Here is an 18157-nt window from a genome sequence, read left to right on the forward strand (position 1 = left end):
AGGTAATTTGTGACATTTGTTGCACAATATGCCCTTTTTGGGCAACATTTCTTTCCATATGTTGTTAAACCTACTTGAGATTTGAGTAAAAGAGAGAAGCAGGGTATTTAATCTTCAACCCTTCGAGTTTATCTCGTAACAGAAATAAAAGAAGCCGAGGCGGCAGACACATTTGGGCCTTATCAGCTACTTTTGCCACCTGTGGCTCACTTTGCTATGCGGCCAGGTCAGGTGTGTCCTAAAATCCATGAAATGGGCCAAACTTGGGTTGTTGTATGAGCCAGATGTGGCCTACGAGGAATTGAGCTATGATTGGTGGGTATGTGGCCAGGTTTAAGCAGACACACTCACCCCGGGACTAGGCAGTCAGTAAAAGCCCAAAATGCTGACTGAAGAAAAACTGCCAACATGGGCCGGGTTTGGGCCAAACATTCTTTGCCATCAGTGCTGGCGCTGAACCGTGAAGCAAGCACACACAACAAAAAAATGATTGGAGGAAACAGTTTTTAGTCCGAATGAATCAGGCTTGGGCCCCTAATGAGCCATGGGCCTGCACAAGGAAATGTGCCATTGTTGAAAGATTAAGGCTGATTTATGGTTCCGCGTTACACCAACGCAGAGCCTACGGCGTAGGGTGCGCGTCGCCGCGTACCCTACGCCGCAGTCTCTGCGTCGATTTAACGCAGAACCATAATTCAGGCTTTAGGCAAGACAAACGCTCAGCTGAGGGAGAGAAAGGGAGAGATAGAGAGAGAGAGAAACTAACCAGTGGAAAAGGACAAAAAAAAACTTGATGCTAATCCAATTCAAAGCCATATGGCCCCTCTGTTAATCTAAAATTACACTTAAATTGACATAAAGTGATTATAGTTAATGGTTATTAACGTTAAGTATAAATTTTGAAAGACATGTTGCATTCACTGACCCGAGTTTATCTGAAGTATCACAGATGGACACAGACAAACAAAAAAACTGCCATTTAAACTTATCCGTTTTTAAAAATGAAAATCCAAAAAGCTATCCCGGGGTGTGTTTTTGGTTTTTCTGGCAGGGTTGGGGCAGGTTTGTGCAGGTTTGGCAGGTTCTCACCCAGCAGCAGCAGCTTGACCTCCCGGGCCGCCTTCTCCCCGTCGTCCCGCAGGTTCCTGTCGATCATCTTGCTGCGCTCCACCGCAGCCTTGTCCTCGGTGCTCAGCGTGCATCCCATCCTCCAGGTGGTACAGTCGGAATACAAATAAATTAATAAATATGTGGATCAATCTAAAACACCGTGTGTGCCCACATCAATTGGTTACAACTGCCTTCACCCCCCAATCACACACGCCCTTTTTTCATATGACTGGGGAAAAGGAAGCGAGTCGACTTGAGAGAAAAATTATTCTTTTTTGTAAATTTATATTAAAAAAAATTTAAAAAAATCTCCAGTTTCCTTCACTCGAATGAAATGAGGTCGAGTTCAAATCCTTGGAGCATCTGTGGGAGAGTTAATTGAACAGTGACAAAGATCCTCGGCGGTGTCCATCCGTTGCGGTGACTGCGTGATCTGCGCGGCTGAGAGCAGCTCAGCTGCTGGAGACGCACCGCCGCTTCCGGTCCGGCTCTTCACAATAAAAGCCGCAATGTTTTCATTCACGTCAATGTTAACTCAAAATTATGATGTTTTTTCTTTTTTTGCAGATTCAGAAACAGTTTCTTCCCCCAAACTGTCTGATGAACTCTCTTCACTCAAAGAGTCTCAGAGTAACACTGTGCAATAATACAAATAATTAAAGCTGCAAGCAGCGATGAACGGGCCCTCGCGCGTGCAATTTTCACCTATAGAGGTCAAGGACTCAAAACCGAGTCCGATGACACCACCCATGACTCTTTATGTCAAACTATTCAAAAGTTATGGCAGAAAATAGGGACTATCAAATATCGACCAATCAGAAGAAGGTGCGGGGCTAATTTGCACCAATTAAGGTCAAGGACTGAAAACTAAGTCCGATGACACCACCCATGACTCTTTATGTCAAACCAGGAACTATCAAATATGGCCCAATCAGATGAAGGGGTGCGCGCTTTTTGGCGTCTATCGTCGCCACGGTAACGCTTAACTGAAAAAAGTAATGCCCATCGTCGCAGGATCTAGACACACATTTTGATGTATAACACACCTGGGTGCACGATACGGTTCGGGCGAAGAAGCGGCCGTAGAAATGGCATAAATTGCGCCAAAATTACACGATTAATTCAAAATGGCCACTTCCTGTTCGGTTTCGGCCATGGCGCCAAGAGACTTTTCCTTAAGTTGCGACATGATACAGGTGTGTACCGATTTTCGTGCGTGTACATCAAACCGTATTGTGGGGCTTGAGGCACAAAGTTTTCTAGGGGGCGCTGTTGAGCCATTAGGCCACGCCCATTAATGCAAACCATTAAATATCAAATTTTTCGCCAGGCCTGGCTTGCGTGCAAAATTTGGTGACTTTTGGGGCACGTTTAGGGGGGCAAAAAGGCCCTCATTTCGTCGGAAAAATAAAAACGAGGAAAATAAAAACGAGAATGAGAACAATTCCTACAGATACAATAGGGCCTTCGCACTGTAAGTGCTTGGGCCCTAATAATAATAACCACAATCATATACTGTAACAATGAATCTTTCAATAACCATGTCTACCTCATACTGCTGCACCTTTCACTTAAAAAAAATGTATATATGTTAATAAGAGCTGTCATTTGACTATTTACTGTCCATCCATCCATCCATCCATCCATCCATCCATCCATCCATCTTCCAACGCTTATCCGTTCCCGGGTCGCGGGGGCAGCAGCCTCAACAGAGATGCCCAGACTTCCCTCACCCCAGACACTTCCTCCAGCTCTTTCGAGGGGAGTAGGGTCGCCAACCGTCCCTTTAAAAACGGAATCGTCCTGTATATATTAACTAAAACTGAAAAGGGACGCACTTTGTCCCGTATTACTGTGGGAGTCAGAAAATAGTAATAAAATGCCAATGGAAAATGGCATTGAGCTGTGAAGTTCAGAAGTTATTTTTTCTGTTTTGCTACAACTGTAGCCTACAGTCATGGCCTTGGAGGCACAAATATGTTTACAAGTTTTCTACAGACTTTCTGTTTTTACTTTTGTTATAGCACTAAAAATGTGCAGAACAGAATGGATGTGCAGTTACAGAATGGATGTTCTGCTTTCTTTCTATGGTTTTATATTAATTTATACAATTTTAAGTTAAGCAGGACAGGTTTCTGTTTAAGAAAGATACTTATTTTATTCAGTTCATTTTGTTATTTTGTATTAAAGTGAATTGCTGGATAATAATGTGTTTTCCCTGTGCAGAACAGAGGGGCTGTGGGGCGTCAGTCAGTGTACAATAACTGTGCAATAACCAGGACAGTGCAATAACTTGTGATATATTACACTTTTTCTATCCATATAATTCTTTTTATGGTACTGCACTTTTTATTTTTATTTTTACCTTTTATTTCTATTTTTATCTTTAATGTTTTTTTTTTTTTTTTAATCTTTATATGGCTGTTTGGCTTTTGGGGTGTTTGATTTGTAAATGACAGTGCTGTGTGGGTGAGATGTAGATGTCAATTTCCCCGAGGGAACCTCCCAAAGGGATTAATAAAGTCATCTGAATCTGAATCTGAATGTATATGGCTGGTCAGGCTACATTTACACTACACGTTAGTACTAAAAGTAGATTTTCATGCAATAATACTCGATTACTGGTCTGTTTATGTTTCAAACCTCAACTATGGTTGTGAGCTGTAGGCAACTGAAAGAATGAGACCCCGGATACAGCAGAAAAGAATTTCCTCCGTAGGGTAGCTAGACTCTCCAGAGATGTGGTGACAAGCTCTTCAACATTTGGCACCTCCACATAGAAAGGGAGCAAGTTGAGGGAGTTCAGACATCTGGTTAATTCCTCCTGGACTCCTCCCTTGTGAGGTATTTTGGGCCCAACTGGATGGACACGGCCAGTACATCTCCTGGCTGGCTTGGGAGAACCACAGTATTCCTTTCCATTACATTACATTTATAAGATGCTTTTATACAAGCTGGTGTCCAACCAAGAAGAGAAACAAACATTAAATTGCAGAGTAAGTGCAGTTAAAAGATAATCTAAGTGTGTTTTAAAGAGTTAAAGAGACAAGGTTATTTAGGACAGGAGACTCTCTCAGAAAAGGAGGGTTTTCACCAGCTTCCCAGTGAGCGACGGCTCTGCTCATCTGGGAACTAGTATCCTATTCCAGTATTGCAGAACCATGAGAAACAGTTCTGACTGAGATTGCCTTTGTGTGAAGTGAGGGCAAGACCAGTTGATGTTTTTGTGTTGAGTGCACCACCCAGGGAGGGGTATTAGCTGTTACAATTGAGTTTAAATAAGCAAAGCCACTTTCTAGATGGGTGTCAGCAACCTCTTTGATTGCCCTGGAAAACATGGGGGAATTAGTTGAGAAAAGGGGGGTCTAGACCTCTTTGCTTAGGCTGCTGACCCTGCGACCTGAAATATGATAAGTAGAAGTTAAGGGATGGATGGATGGATAAAAGAAGTTGTGTAAAAAGAAAAGACAGAAAATAACTATATAAAGTAAAAAAAAAAACATCATTCATTAATCATCACTAACCAATAGTCATAATCCCAACTCGCCATCATTTGTACTAAAAGTGTATCTTCAAGTTCTCATAAGTTCAAACATGACTAAAATACTAAGGCTTGCATAATGGTCTGATACTTTTATTTTGAAGGTAGACACTCTAACCGGAAATGTCTTGATAGGGGGTGCATTATTAACCAGCACACCTATTGCCTGCTGCTGTTCCGAAGCTCATAATTTTAACAATTTACACTGTGCTTTTTGACAGTTGCTCACAGCAGTAAATAACCCAGCCCCCCCCCCCCACACACACACACACACTTGTTAATATTATGGACAGATATTTAAACAAGTCTCTGACGTGTGACAAATTAAACTATAATGAACATATGCCATAGGTAGTTTTTTATGATCCGAGTTCTAAATCACACTGCATCTGTTTGGCTAAACCTGAGTGAATATTCTTCGTCTCTCACGAGTCGTCCCCATGGGAACCAGTCCGCCAACAAGAGTCACCCTTTATCCACCCTGCACTCAGTTGTCCTCCACCCATTGTTTGTGGTTTAAATAATTTAGCCTGCCAAAAGAAGTCAGGTGTGAAAATTCAAACTCATTTAGCCAGTTTTAGGTTTCTGGAGCTAACTTTAACATTTTCCTCCCAAATCTTTGCTTTGTAAACGTCACCCCCCCCCCCCATGAGTCTCCATGCTTTTTATTTCAGACGAGGCTTTTTGGGAGCGTGTGTGAATACGGCATGTTGACCTTTCCGCTCCAGTCCTATGCTGGCTGAGGGTTTTGTTTTGTTATCCAGATCCACTCAGCGTTTGCAATAACAAGAAACAGTGTGTGGCCTCTCAACAGTCGGTAAAATGGTTGTCATTATATGGACTCACATTTAAATAAATAAATAGATAAATAAATAAATAAATAAATAAATAAATAAATAAATAAATAAATAAATAAATAAATAAAATTACATTGTTCATTTTTGTAAAAAAAGATCTATGACTGTTTGAGTCTTTTCTCATTTTAGGAGTCATAAAATCCCTTTCATGGCTCTGTTTTGAGCTGTTAAGTGTCTATTTCTCATGTGGGTGTAAGAGAATCCCTTTTTCAGAATTGCACATAAATCATCTGTATATAAACCACTGTCGCTCTTATGTGCACAGTGATTTATTAGGAAAAAACATGCATTTTTGCTTGTGGTGTGCAGGGAAACAGGAACTGGGTGAATCTGGAAATCTGGGTGGATCTGTACATTGGGGAGGGGGTTAAATAAGAACAATAAAAAACAGCGTGCATAGAACGAGAAAGCCGTGTCTGGCCAGCCGAAAGCTGTATTTGCAAGATAAACAGTAAAGTTAGTCAAGTGGAACAAATGCTGTAAGAAAGGACTGTTTAAACAGTGAAAGGTGTTAACTACATTGTGTAAACAGTACTGAGCATGAAGGAGACAAGTGAATGGTGGTGCTGCCCTCGAGTGGAAGTATCCTGCAACTTCAAAGCTCTCTGTGGAATGAGAACAAGCTCACCGCCCGTTGCATATATTCATAAATGTCCCGTTTTAAAAGGGTCACTCCGCCAGGTTTGTGCAAAAGGTACAAACGCAAATGTGAAATGCAACTGGTGAGGTGGAATGTGTTGGACATCTGCAGCCTGCAGACGATCCAGGCGCTCGCTTTGAGCAAACTACTGTGTGGAGATAATGACTGTGGTTGGCCCGGCAGGGAGTGTTGGATCCAGCACTTTGGAGTTTTTCCTTCCTGCTTGCTTTAAACACATTTGTTGAATATATGCCGTCACGTCCCAAAACTGTGGACATAAATCCAAATCCAACCTTTTGTGGGCCATTTCTAGCTTTTTGGGAGCGGATATGAGATTCTGTTTGGGGGAGTTCATATCTTGTAAAATCAGCAACAAACCACAGCATCTCCCTAGTTTCTTCCATGATGAAAAAAAAGAAGAAGAAGGAGGATGATGAAGAACAGATGAGCTTCAACTGCTAGGACTGGACTGGATATAAATTACAGGACGTATAAGTGGACTTCATACACTGTTGAAAACCTGCAAAGACCTGGTGTGTGTCATAATCACTCTTTAAAAGGACACGATACGCCTCTTTTATTGTGAGCCTTTTATTCTGTACTATACAACCAGATGTAGAGATGCTGATGTTTGTCACCCATTATATGTATTAGTCTTAATCTAGTCCTGCAAGCACAGATGGGATGCCATAACTGTATACTGTCCTTTTTCTTTTAGAATTTTTTGCAGCTCTAGTTGCCTTTATTCAAGGTGTAGATAGGAAGGAGGTAGAGAGAGAGAATGGGGATGACATGCAGCAAAGTGTTGCAGTCTGGGACTCGAACCTGCAGCCCCAGAACATGGGCAGTTCTTTTAACCCTTGTACTGTCTTTGGGTCAAAATGACCTAATTCTCCTGTCCTTCTTTCCTCCTGCTCGCTCCTTACTTCTTCCCTTCCTCTTTTCTCCCTTCCTTCCTTCCTTCCTTCCTTCCTTCCTTCCTTCCTTCCTTCCTTCCTTCCTTCCTTCCTTCCTTCCTTCCTTCCTTCCTTCCTTCCTTCCTTCCTTCCTTCCTTCCTTCCTTCCTTCCTTCCTTCCTTCCTTCCTTCCTCCTTTCCTCCTGCTCTCTCCTTCCTTCCTTCCTTCCTTCCTTCCTTCCTTCCTTCCTTCCTTCCTTCCTTCCTTCCTTCCTTCCTTCCTTCCTTCCTTCCTTCCTTCCTTCCTTCCTTCCTTCCTTCCTTCCTTCCTTCCTTCCTTCCTTCCTTCCTTCTTTCCTTCCTTCTTTCTTTCCTTCCTTCTTTCCTTGTTTTCTCCCTTCCTTCCTTCTTTCCTTCCTTCTTGCCTTGTTTTCTTCCTTCCTTCCTTCCTTCCTTCCTTCCTTCCTTCCTTCCTTCCTTCCTTCCTTCCTTCCTTCCTTCCTTCCTTCCTTCCTTCCTTCCTTCCTTCCTTCCTTCCTTCCTTCCTTCCTTCCTTCCTTCCTTCCTTCCTTCCTTCCTTCCTTCCTTCCTTTCTCCCTTACTTTTCTCCCTTCCTTCCTTCTTTCTTTCTTTCTTTCCTTCTTTTCATTCTTCCTTCCTTCTTTCCTCCTTTCTTCTCTTCCTCCTTCCTTGACCCGAAGACAGTACAAGGGTTAAACAACTGTGCCACCCAAAGACCCAATACTGTCCTTTTTACAAGAATGAGGCCAGGGAGAAAACAAAAAGTATGTGGTCAATACTAAATATCCCCAATTTGCCTTTATAGGATCTAAGTCGGTCATTTCCAGCCAATTACAGCAAATCATCAGCCTTGAAGAACTCATCAGCAGGTCTCCAGATCCCACCCGTGCTTTCAGGTGTGTGTAAATACAATCCCAATCGGGAAAGTCATAAGCAATTGTTGGCTCCACATCTGGAAAGCAGTATAAGACTGCTTGCTAACGTTTTGGGCTTCAATGTTCTACAGTGAGAATGAGTATTTACAAGGGGTGGGCATTGTCACGGGTCAGGAAACAGAGGACCTGATTGCAAAACAGCAGGTTTTAATAACCCAAACATCCAAAGAGGAAACTCAAACAAAGCATCAAAGACAAATGAACTGGGAACTGAACCGAAGAACAGAAACCAGTGGCATGTTCATCAATGTAAAATCACGCGACCCATTGGTTTCTGACGACCAGTTTTGCAGCCCAGTTCTCTTTGTGGGGGCTGCAGTTGTGTTGCTCTGCAGGCCGACATCACATGTCAATCAAAGTTAGCTTTGTCTGGCGGTGCCTTCAGTGGATTGGTGCTCGGGCAGGATACGATAGAACAGGGAGGGAGGGACAGACGAGCAACGGGACGTAGGTGCAAATGATCAGGCAGGATTGAGTAAAGGAACTAAAATACGTCAAAACAAACTAAAGACAGAATTTCAAAATAAGACAAAACTAACCAAACCCAAATCCGTGACAGATATCCCATCAAATTCACACCAAGCTCAGACCATGCAACATTTATAGAAAGGCACAAAGTCTGTGTCGTGGGTTACATGTCATATCTCCCAGGTGTCACTCATCGAATGCTGAAGTCCATGTCAAATCGATAAAACTGATTTAATTGGACCTGATTGCCAAAAGAAAACATCCCCTATCTAAAAAAAGAACAAGGAAGCACAACTGACACTGTCATGCACGGCGGTGGAAGGGGCATGATTTGAGGTGGTTTTGCAGCCACTTGCAATCCCTGAGTCAAGCGTGAGCTCCACTTACATAGCATAGCAGATAAACCAAGTGCTCGTGCTTGGTAAAGGATTTGTGGTAAATAATGCACAGTCAAAGATAAAAATGAGGATGCCCTTGAAATAGACATTTTAAAGCCCATAAGCAATAAAACTGAATAAAAATAAACAATAAACTTAATCTCTGAGCGGCTTTCAACCTTTCTCCTCTGCTGATGGCTGTTATCACCTGGTCAGGGAGTCTTTACGGATGTCCCACATCTGACCTTTAGACCTCCCTTGTCGTTATGTAAGGTGGGTATAAGAGCGTCCAGGGCTCCGACGGGAGGTGTGTGTACCTTTACCTGGCCTCAGCGGCTCCCTCAGCTCCTCTGGTGGTACAGCCTGACTGGGATTTTGCCGGGACGTGAAACGCAGGCAAGTCACACATACGAGCACACACAGCGAAGACAGACAGAGACAGGAGGAGATCAAGCAGGCAGGCAAACAGACTGACGTACGGTTGGAGGGAGGCGAACGCACACCACCATGGGCTGCTGTGACAGAAGGTGCGGGCTGATTGCCGGAGCTGTGCTTGGAGCTGTGGTAGCCACCCTGGGAGGCATCCTTATTCCAGTCGGGAATAAAATCATCAAGGAGACAGTGGAGAAGGTACGGAGCTCAGTTCCACCCTGGCATGGAGGGCAGGGAATGTCAAGAGCGCGTGAGTTTGAGCGTATGTGCATCATATGTGGGGATCAAGGTGAATCAGGAGCAATGAGACGGAAGAGGCGAAAACGTCTTTGGAAAGCTACTTCAAATGGTAAAACGAGAAGCTGTGCAGAGAGCCAAGTGTGCCCTGCTTTCATCCATCAGAAGATCTGTGTTTGTTATTTTTCTGGCACCGTGGAGAAAAATTAGCCATCATTTATTTAGTTCTTCTGTTTTCACAGCAAAGCATCCACCTTTTTCTCACGTGTCAGGAGAGCTGCTGGCCGGCAGGCAGTCTTGAGGCATGTTAAAAATAGCCTGTCTTGTGTGTCTGCGGGGTCTAGGAAGCTGTCATTGAGCCTGGAACAAAAGCCTACGAGAACTGGGCGGCTGGAGGGGCACTGGTGTACAGGCAGTTCTGGTTTTTTGACGTGCAAAATGCACAGGAGGTCTTGCAGAATGGCTCGGCCCCAGTTGTAGTAGAAAAAGGACCCTACACATTCAGGTAAGGTGCATTTATTATTATTATCATCTGGTGTTTAAAAAAAATGCTTTTATAAGGATTAGTCAATGACAAACAAAAGATACTGTGACACGTATGAGAGTAAATTCATGTTGCCCCCTTTTAATTCAAGATCCGACCTCTAATCGAGTTGAATTGAATTTCTCTATTTCAGGACAAGATATCTTGCAAAAACTAACATCACATTCAACCCCAATAAAACTGCTGCCTTCCTGCTGCCTCAGGGTGCCATATTTGACCCATCCATGTCGGTGGGATCAGAGGAAGACCAGATCACTACGCTCAATCTAGCGGTGGCTGTAAGTTCCAGAGTGAATTTGTCCTTGATTTTAATCTCTTCAGCAGTTCATCTCTCTCTGATGGCAAGGTTGTTTCAAGCTGTGCTAAAGTAAGCTGTGGTGGAATTTTGTCTCTCGTGGCTGTTGACATTTGGTTTACGAGGAATTTCTAAAGAGGGATTTTACCTTTCTGGCTCAGCTACTCCGTTAAGTACCTCTACAGAGGAACACTCTGCTGAGGACAATTGCTTGAGAGTTTCTGCAGTGATACTGTCTTAGTTTTTTTAAATCTGAAACCCAAATGTTGGCCCAGTAGCAATATTCCTAGGTAGAGCATATTTGATAAAACTTTGCAGCAAAAGTTAGCAATAAGTTAAAAAAAAGGAAAAATACTTGGTCTCCATGCCTAGATTTCTTATCCATTAAAATCACATGAAAGTGGTTTTTTTTCTGTTTTGATCAAATTTGTTCAGTTTTGATGATTTTTTTTGTTATGTAATTACTTTGGCTTCTTAGCTCTACTATAGCCATTCAGTGAACTTCTGAGCTGTTAATTAATACCTAAGATAGCATCATAGCTTTGATTTTAGAGATAATAAACCTTTTGTGCTGATATTTAGCCAACAGGGACGAGCGGCTATGAGCCACCTGGCGGTGCCGTGCCTAGGCTAGCGACAGATGGCTGTGGCGGGAACTCTTGCCTCGCGTCATCAAAAGCTCGAGCCTCAAAGCTTAACATGAGCTAAAAAGTTTAAACTTGGCGAGCCAAAAAAGTAGCTCTGAGGTGTTTGCTTGAAATGCTGCTCATAATTCATTTTCAGATTTTTTTGACTATTTTTTCTTGCCGCTTACTTGCCTACCTGGTACATTTTCTCGTAGCTTTATTGCACAACAAAAGTTCAGATGAAGTGGGAAAATGTCTGTGCTCAGCAGGAAAAAACAAAGCTTGCTAGTTATGCCAGAGCAAAGCTAATAAAAGCAGCATGTTTCATAACCATGATAGGAATTACACCCCTCTCAGGATAGAAGCGTTTAGTGCTTTTATTGATGCAAAGATTGTGTAGTGTTCCAAGACCATAAAGGCCTGATAGTTAGGGAAAGTTAAAGAAATCATAAAGCTATACATGCTCCCTGAACATACACGCAGCTTGTGGTAAAGTTTCTGTTGTATCATCCATGCAAGACCCAAGATACAGGAACAATCTACCACAAAGGCCATGCCAAAGGCCACCGCTTTTGCCTTGAGACATATCACATTATGTGACGTTGAAAGGAGCATAAATTATTCATGAATGATAGCTGAAGCCGCAGAGACTTCTTTGTTTGTAAGTGTTTACACAATGCTGAGAATCTATAAAAAATACCAGTGGTCATCTGATTTATGACCTCAGGAAACATCTCCATCATGAATTTGTGGTCATAATTACTATCTTCATTTTATATATAGGCTATATATATATATATATATATATAACAGAACATGTTGTCCATTTTCGATTTTCCCCATTTAAGTACAATGAACAATGCAGCATTAGGTATACACCATCCCGTTGGGGGTACAGTGTATTGCTTACTCAGTACTTCAGGATTCAAGGTGATACCCAAAAGACTAAATTCAAAGTTTAACTTAAGGCCCTAAAGCCTACTAGAGACAATCCCGAAAGTACAGAAAGGTACAATGTCTTGGTTGGCCACTACGGGCTTACTCAAAAAGTAAGTCAATTGAGCAATTTGTATCCAACTCATCAGGGTATATTTATATAAAGTCACAAACATATACATAATTAGGGGTGTGGTTGTGAGTGACGCGACTTTGCAGTCTGTGGTGTCAATGGTTAGCTGCCATAACTTAAGCTACTTAGTGCTTAGCCTTTTAAGTGCACTTGACATCTAAACTGATAAGCAACCAGTTTGTGGCCTTTAACTGGGAGATATGACGGCTGCTGGGGGCTGAGCAGGCATCCGTCAAGGCTTCAGTCTTATATTAAAGCTAGTACAGGTTGTGCTGTTGAATGTAAACATACTGGTGTGGGATGGCACGGAAGGAAAGGTGGTGAAGTTTAGCTATCCACCAGTCACCGACCACTAAGCTTTGCCAGCCCTCTGGATGGTTCAGAGGTTAGCATGAGCTAAGCCAGGCTAAAATATCTAACTTGTGCTAACTGAGGCAACATGGGCATGCTCCAACTGGCTTTCTGGACTGCCCGGTCCACCCATTTGCCCACTTTTTGATTACCCAAGGTTGGCTAGAATTAGCTCCCACCAATATGGCGCCAGTATATCAAGTGGCTTTCTGTTGTCCTCACATTACAAAACTGCAGTGGAGACCCAAAAATAATACTTTAAGACTGATATCATAATTCAAGTGTAAATTGAATGATTCAGAGCGAATCTGAAGCATGGTTTTCCAGCCAGTCATTGATCCTTTCATCTTTTCTAACTTCTCTCAAAAGCCCTCTGCATCAGCTTCCAGGAAACATGAGCGCAAAATCAATCCGAGCTAGATGGCAGAAAGGTTGCAAAAAAGACCCATTTAATAAAAAAGCTGGAGATAGGTTCATCTGCTGTCTTATCTCATGGAAATCAACTATTATCCCAAAATGAGCAAAAAAGATGATTTAAAAATCATCTGTCCGATTAAAGGAGGAGGTAGCAGCCAACCTGAGCTGGGTATTAACATACTAACATAGTACTGAGGTGTGGTATTAAGTGGGGTGTACGAGCTGCTTTGGAGAATGGAAATTAGCAAATATATAAGGTCACGATTCAACAAAGCCATCTGTCTTTGTTTTTCTGAACAGATTTTTTGTGATCTCTTTTCAAACTTTGGAGATGAATGTAAGAAAAACTAGCAAGAGCCTCTGATTGTCATTGAGGAGTAACACAGTCATAAAAGAGGATTGTTTTCTGCCTTATCTCCAGCGGCAATAGCTGCATTTGTGTGCACAGCAAGTTTATATGTTGTTCATGTTTGCATGAGCTTTCCTTTATCAAGCCCTTTAAGATAAACCAGATTTAAACGGTTTGTTGTTGTTTTTTTTTTCTCTTTCAGGGAGCTTATGCAGTGGTTCCACCAGCGCTGCACATCTTTTTACAATTGCGGATCAAAGCAACCAATTCGTCCCTGTTCCAGACCCGCAGTGTGAGGGAACTGCTGTGGGGCTACTCCGACCCCCTCCTTAAAGATATCGTGGGCCTGTTTGCAGGTGTAAGTGGACGACCAGCTCAACGACTCGCGCGGACATTCTTTGCTTACATCAATATCATTAATTCAATCTATTTCCCCCTAGTACAATGAAACCTATGACGGCAGCTTTAATATCTTTACCGGCAAGGACGACATTTCAAAAGTGGGAAAAATTGACAACTGGAAAGGAAACAAGTGAGTCCAAGGAGGAAACTGCAGAACATTCTGAGTGTGGAGTATGAACGAGCTTGACGAGTTCTGTTTTGTACCACAGGAAATTACCTTTTTGGAATGATCCTTATTGTGACATGCTTAATGGGACAGGTGGGTTATCTGTACCCTGCTTATATTTCTATCGCTTCAACAATATGTCACCCACATGACAAGATTTTCTCTCCTGTCTGTGTCAGATGCTACATCCTTTCCTCCCTTTTTGGACAAGGAGACACCCCTCTATTTCTTCTCATCAGACATCTGCAGGTGATCAAAAGGTTTCATCTTATTTGTCAAGTGTGTTTTACTGTATAATGATAGAATAGTTGTGACCTTTGGACTTTTTTTCCTCTCAATAACCACCAGAGGTCATAGTGTTTTATCAAAGGCTGTCCCGTGCGATGTTGGACAATGATGCCAAAGATGATATCTCCCGAGCTTCTAATCACGGTTCACCTCTGTACTGTTTTATCGTCAGATCTGTATCAGCCAGCTACGAGGAAACAGTTGACCTGAAAGGGATTCAGGTATACCGATACTCCCTCATCCCAGCCACCCTGGCCTCCCCCGTGGAGAACCCAGACAACAGATGTTTCTGCAAAAGCATGAAGACCTCCAAGAACTGCACCCTGGCCGGAGTGCTGGAGTTAAGCGCCTGCCAACAGGGTCAGTAACTGCGCCACCGGAAGTTGGTGCATCCCATTGTCTCACATTAACAACCATTTTGAGACGCATTTCTGTGTTTCCCTTTCGAACAGGAAGACCCATCTTCCTCTCTCTTCCCCACTTCCTTCATGGTAGTCAGTCACTGCGGGAGGACATACTGGGCCTCAACCCCAACGAGGAGCAACATAAAACCTTCCTGGATGTGGAACCAGTAAGAGCCTTTGAGTGACACATTTTATGTATTTGTTCATTCTTTTTATGTGCGCATTTTTATGAAGGAGCAGAGTTAAACGTTTTAAGGGAGACATGGTCACAAGTAACTCAGGAATACAGTACGACAGCTCCGCCTTCGACTGTGTCCCCACAACTCTGCTCAAACCAGTCTGTTTTAGGGGGTAGAGTCAGGCTGTCGTGGTCTTTTCATAGTTCCTTAGACCATCAAATAGTAAAAGTTTTCTTTTTTTAAATTAATACATTAATTTCTCTGTTTTATTATTCCACCAGACCACTGGGTTTACGCTGAATTTTGCAAAAAGAATTCAAGTGAATATGATGTACGGACCATCAAAGGTTATCACGTAAGTTTCTGACTGTTTGTAACTTTATTTTATAGCTTGTTTTGTAATTAAAAAGGCCAAAGTTTCAACGTCTGATCACCACAACAATGATAACTGCCAGTGTTTTATGAATTCATCATGACAATGATTTGCATAATTTAAATGTAAAATGACCTCCTGTTCGGCTGTGCAAGTGGAGGACAGACTGTAGTTCTCCTTCAAAATAAACGGGACACTGGTGTTTTACTGATCTGTTTGCAACATGTCACTAGATGTTTGGTACAGTTGTGCTTTCGGTCAGCATTTAAAGGTATAGTCTGTAATCGTATTAAAAAACATTTATTGTTATACTGGGTGAAATGGTCCTTCCATCCTGAGAGTAGCCAGTGAATAATGTGTTCAGAAAAAGGAAAGAAAAAAACCCGACCTCTCTGACAGCTTTAATCCTGTAAAAATTCTGACCAATCTGTATTTTGTGCACCGAATGGCACGGATTGGTCAGAGGACCAGAGGATTGGCAGGGGGGAAAGAACCAATCAGATGCCTTCATTTTAAGTCCCGCCCACACCCCCCTCTGTCCCATGCGCGCACTTGTCACGTCAAAAACCTTGCCGGAAAACTTCACGCACTCGAGTCACGTTTGCTGAAGAATGGCGCAGAAAACGAGAAAACGCAGCCAAAAATACCACCTCCCCAGTATGTGGGTCCGTGGTGATGGAGGCGTCTCCATCCCGGCGAGGGCGGAGAGCGCCGGTGAGGGTGGCGGTGCGCTGCGGTGCCGTGCAGGCTCGGTTGCCACGGCTACGCCGTAGCCTACGGTGTAGGGTACGCGGCAACGCGCACCATTCTGCGTGGGTGTAACGCGGAAACCATAAATCAGCCTTCAGTGTGTGCTGTGTGTGCTGTTCTGAACTTCATTTTGCTGGGACGTCTGGTCCCTCCGCCGGAACAACTTTTGCGGTACGCGTTCATTGTTGTGCCTAAAAATGACGCGCAGTGTCCACCCAATCAGAAACGGTACAGATATTCTGTGATATTTTTTTTATATTTATAAAAAATTAAATTATAAAAAAATAAAGGATCCCCATAACTTTGATTGAGTGGGCAGGATGCACGTTTGGGTGGGCACAGCCCACCCCTGCCCCCCCCTAAAACCGGCCTAGCTTACAGGTGAATGAGACTTGAGGTAGTTTTGTTGAAAATGTGCTGTCCAAAATGTCCTGGAAAACTCGACTCCTGCAAATGCGCGTTCCCCAAAGTTTGTGGGGGCGTGGCTTTGGAAGGAGCGCTGACGGGAGGGGGATGAGGGGTGGGGCTTAGAGGAGGTGCCACTTTCAAATCTTGCTAGCTCTCCAACATTACTGACTATACCTTTAAACTTCAAGCCTAAAGAAAGTAACAAAAAACACTATAATTTACATTAAATAGCACATATGATACTTTATCTGACTTTTAAAGGCTCAAAATTGTCTTAAACTGTCACATACCTCAGTTGTCATTTGACGAGGTGCACAAATGATCAAATAACAACTAAATGCTTTTGAAAGAGCAGTTTTACCAACAACTTCCCCAAGCAAAGTCCTTCAGAAACTCTCAATGATTTTGCAGCTGCTGGGATACTGGAGTTTAATGAACCACGCCTTTTAAAGACACAGAAACAAAATCAAAGTATTTTACACAGAAAAAAGATATAAGATGAAGTGGCTGAATACAACAACTTGCAACAGGGTAAAATATAGTCTCTTTAAAATGTATTGCTGTAGTTTTAAATGGTTTATGTGTTGGAATTTTCTTCTTTTTTTTTTTAAGTTTTTTAGTATACTTTTATATGAAAGGTAAATCTAAGGATATTTCAAGTGTAAAAATATGCAAAAAACAGGAAAAGTTTAAAAGAGTATCATCCTCTGCCTGTCAAGTAATGAGCTCTTTCCCCAACAGAGTGCTGAAGAAAGTCAAAGACTATACCACATTCCCTCTTGTATGGATGAATGAGGTAAGTTGGAAAACAAATAACAACAAACAAACATAACAGTCATGCAAAATATCAATCAGATACTAACTCTCTCCTCTCTGTCCTTGCAGACGGCTTCTGTGGACGATGAAACGGCAGAAATGTTTAGGACGGAGCTCCTATCAAGTATCGAGATGTTGGGTATCATACAGAAGTCCCTGCTGGGTACAGGTGTGACCGTCTTCGTCATTTGCCTCATCTCTTACTGCGTGGTGAGGAGAAACGAAAGCAAGATTGCCTGAACAAATCCTGTATTCAACCATGTGAGAAAAGCACAGTGCATTCAAGCTGCTACGCGACATCAACCCTTTTGATATAGACTTGCACTTTTTTGTAATTTTCACTGTTATTTATAATGCGATACCTCCTTTTCTTTAAAAAAAAAAATGGGGGTGAAACTGTGATTTTTGTAAAGCTGGAGACCTGAATTCCTTCAGTTAGTTGTTTTTTTTTCAGCTGCAAACACCGTAACATGAATACAATCAGGGATTTGTTAAGCACAAAAAACGTACAACTCCGCTCAACTATCACCAAGCCCTCAGATCTCTGAGGAGAGAAATGAGTTTGTTTTGACATTGTAAGACAGAACTATATACTCATATAAAAACAAGTCTAATATGACGCAAATGTTCATATCCTTTGCTGAAGTACTGTATTCAAAATGAATAAAAGCTATAAAAAAAAGAGTTCTACATCAGGTATCCTGTTTCTTTTTTTTTATTGGTCTTCCACTGCAGCAAGTCACTAAGACCCATCATACGGCTCGGTTCACTCGATCCAAATCCAAGTTTCCAAGTTTTAGCATATTCAAAATATTACTATATAAATTACAGGAACACATGAACAATGAGTTTTTTTCTGATCGGACTTGAGCTTGTTAGAAAAGTGGTTTCAAATGCGATTCCACCAGGATGATCTGCATACTATGATAATTTGAGTGGTCTGCTTGTTAAAACCGGAGGAAACATTGTCGTTGGATTTTGCCAACCATACGGAGTAGGTGTGACTGACGGATTCCTTTGTTAGGCCGCCCTAGCTGTCCGTTATCTAACAGGTAACCGTCCTGGACCCTCGAACCCAGGTGTACTCTCATACCGGCAGAGATAGGAGCCCGAAGATAAGCAGTACAGTAGTTGTGTAGAGTAGGGTGGATTACATTTTCTGACTGGACGCGTTGAAAATTGGATTTCAGGTGGTAGTGTGAAAAT

The 18157-nt window shown here is 42.4% G+C and overlaps 2 protein-coding genes across 2 annotated transcripts in view; one reads left to right on the forward strand and one right to left on the reverse strand.

Moving 5' to 3' along the window:
* gnai1 (guanine nucleotide binding protein (G protein), alpha inhibiting activity polypeptide 1) overlaps nucleotides 1–1539 on the reverse strand; it is a 36076-nt gene extending 34537 nt beyond the window's left edge. Inside the window, exon 1 of the mRNA XM_061715164.1 lies at nucleotides 1090–1539. Coding sequence (XP_061571148.1) covers nucleotides 1090–1207 — 118 coding nt within the window. The 5' untranslated portion in view covers nucleotides 1208–1539. The remainder of the gene's footprint in view (nucleotides 1–1089) is intronic.
* A 7595-nt stretch (nucleotides 1540–9134) lies between these two features.
* Nucleotides 9135–17641, forward strand: cd36 (CD36 molecule (thrombospondin receptor)). Its single transcript, XM_061714749.1, has 12 exons — nucleotides 9135–9475; nucleotides 9859–10019; nucleotides 10192–10336; nucleotides 13368–13523; nucleotides 13606–13697; nucleotides 13777–13826; nucleotides 13913–13982; nucleotides 14194–14381; nucleotides 14474–14592; nucleotides 14886–14959; nucleotides 16877–16931; nucleotides 17021–17641. The coding sequence occupies exons 1-12, from the start codon at nucleotides 9353–9355 to the stop codon at nucleotides 17189–17191; spliced, it is 1404 nt and encodes a 467-aa protein (XP_061570733.1). The 5' UTR covers nucleotides 9135–9352; the 3' UTR covers nucleotides 17192–17641.
* Nucleotides 17642–18157: the final 516 nt, after the last annotated feature.

Source organism: Cololabis saira, chromosome 23, assembly GCF_033807715.1.
Source record: "Cololabis saira isolate AMF1-May2022 chromosome 23, fColSai1.1, whole genome shotgun sequence".
In the NCBI taxonomy this organism is placed as follows: domain Eukaryota; kingdom Metazoa; phylum Chordata; class Actinopteri; order Beloniformes; family Belonidae; genus Cololabis; species Cololabis saira.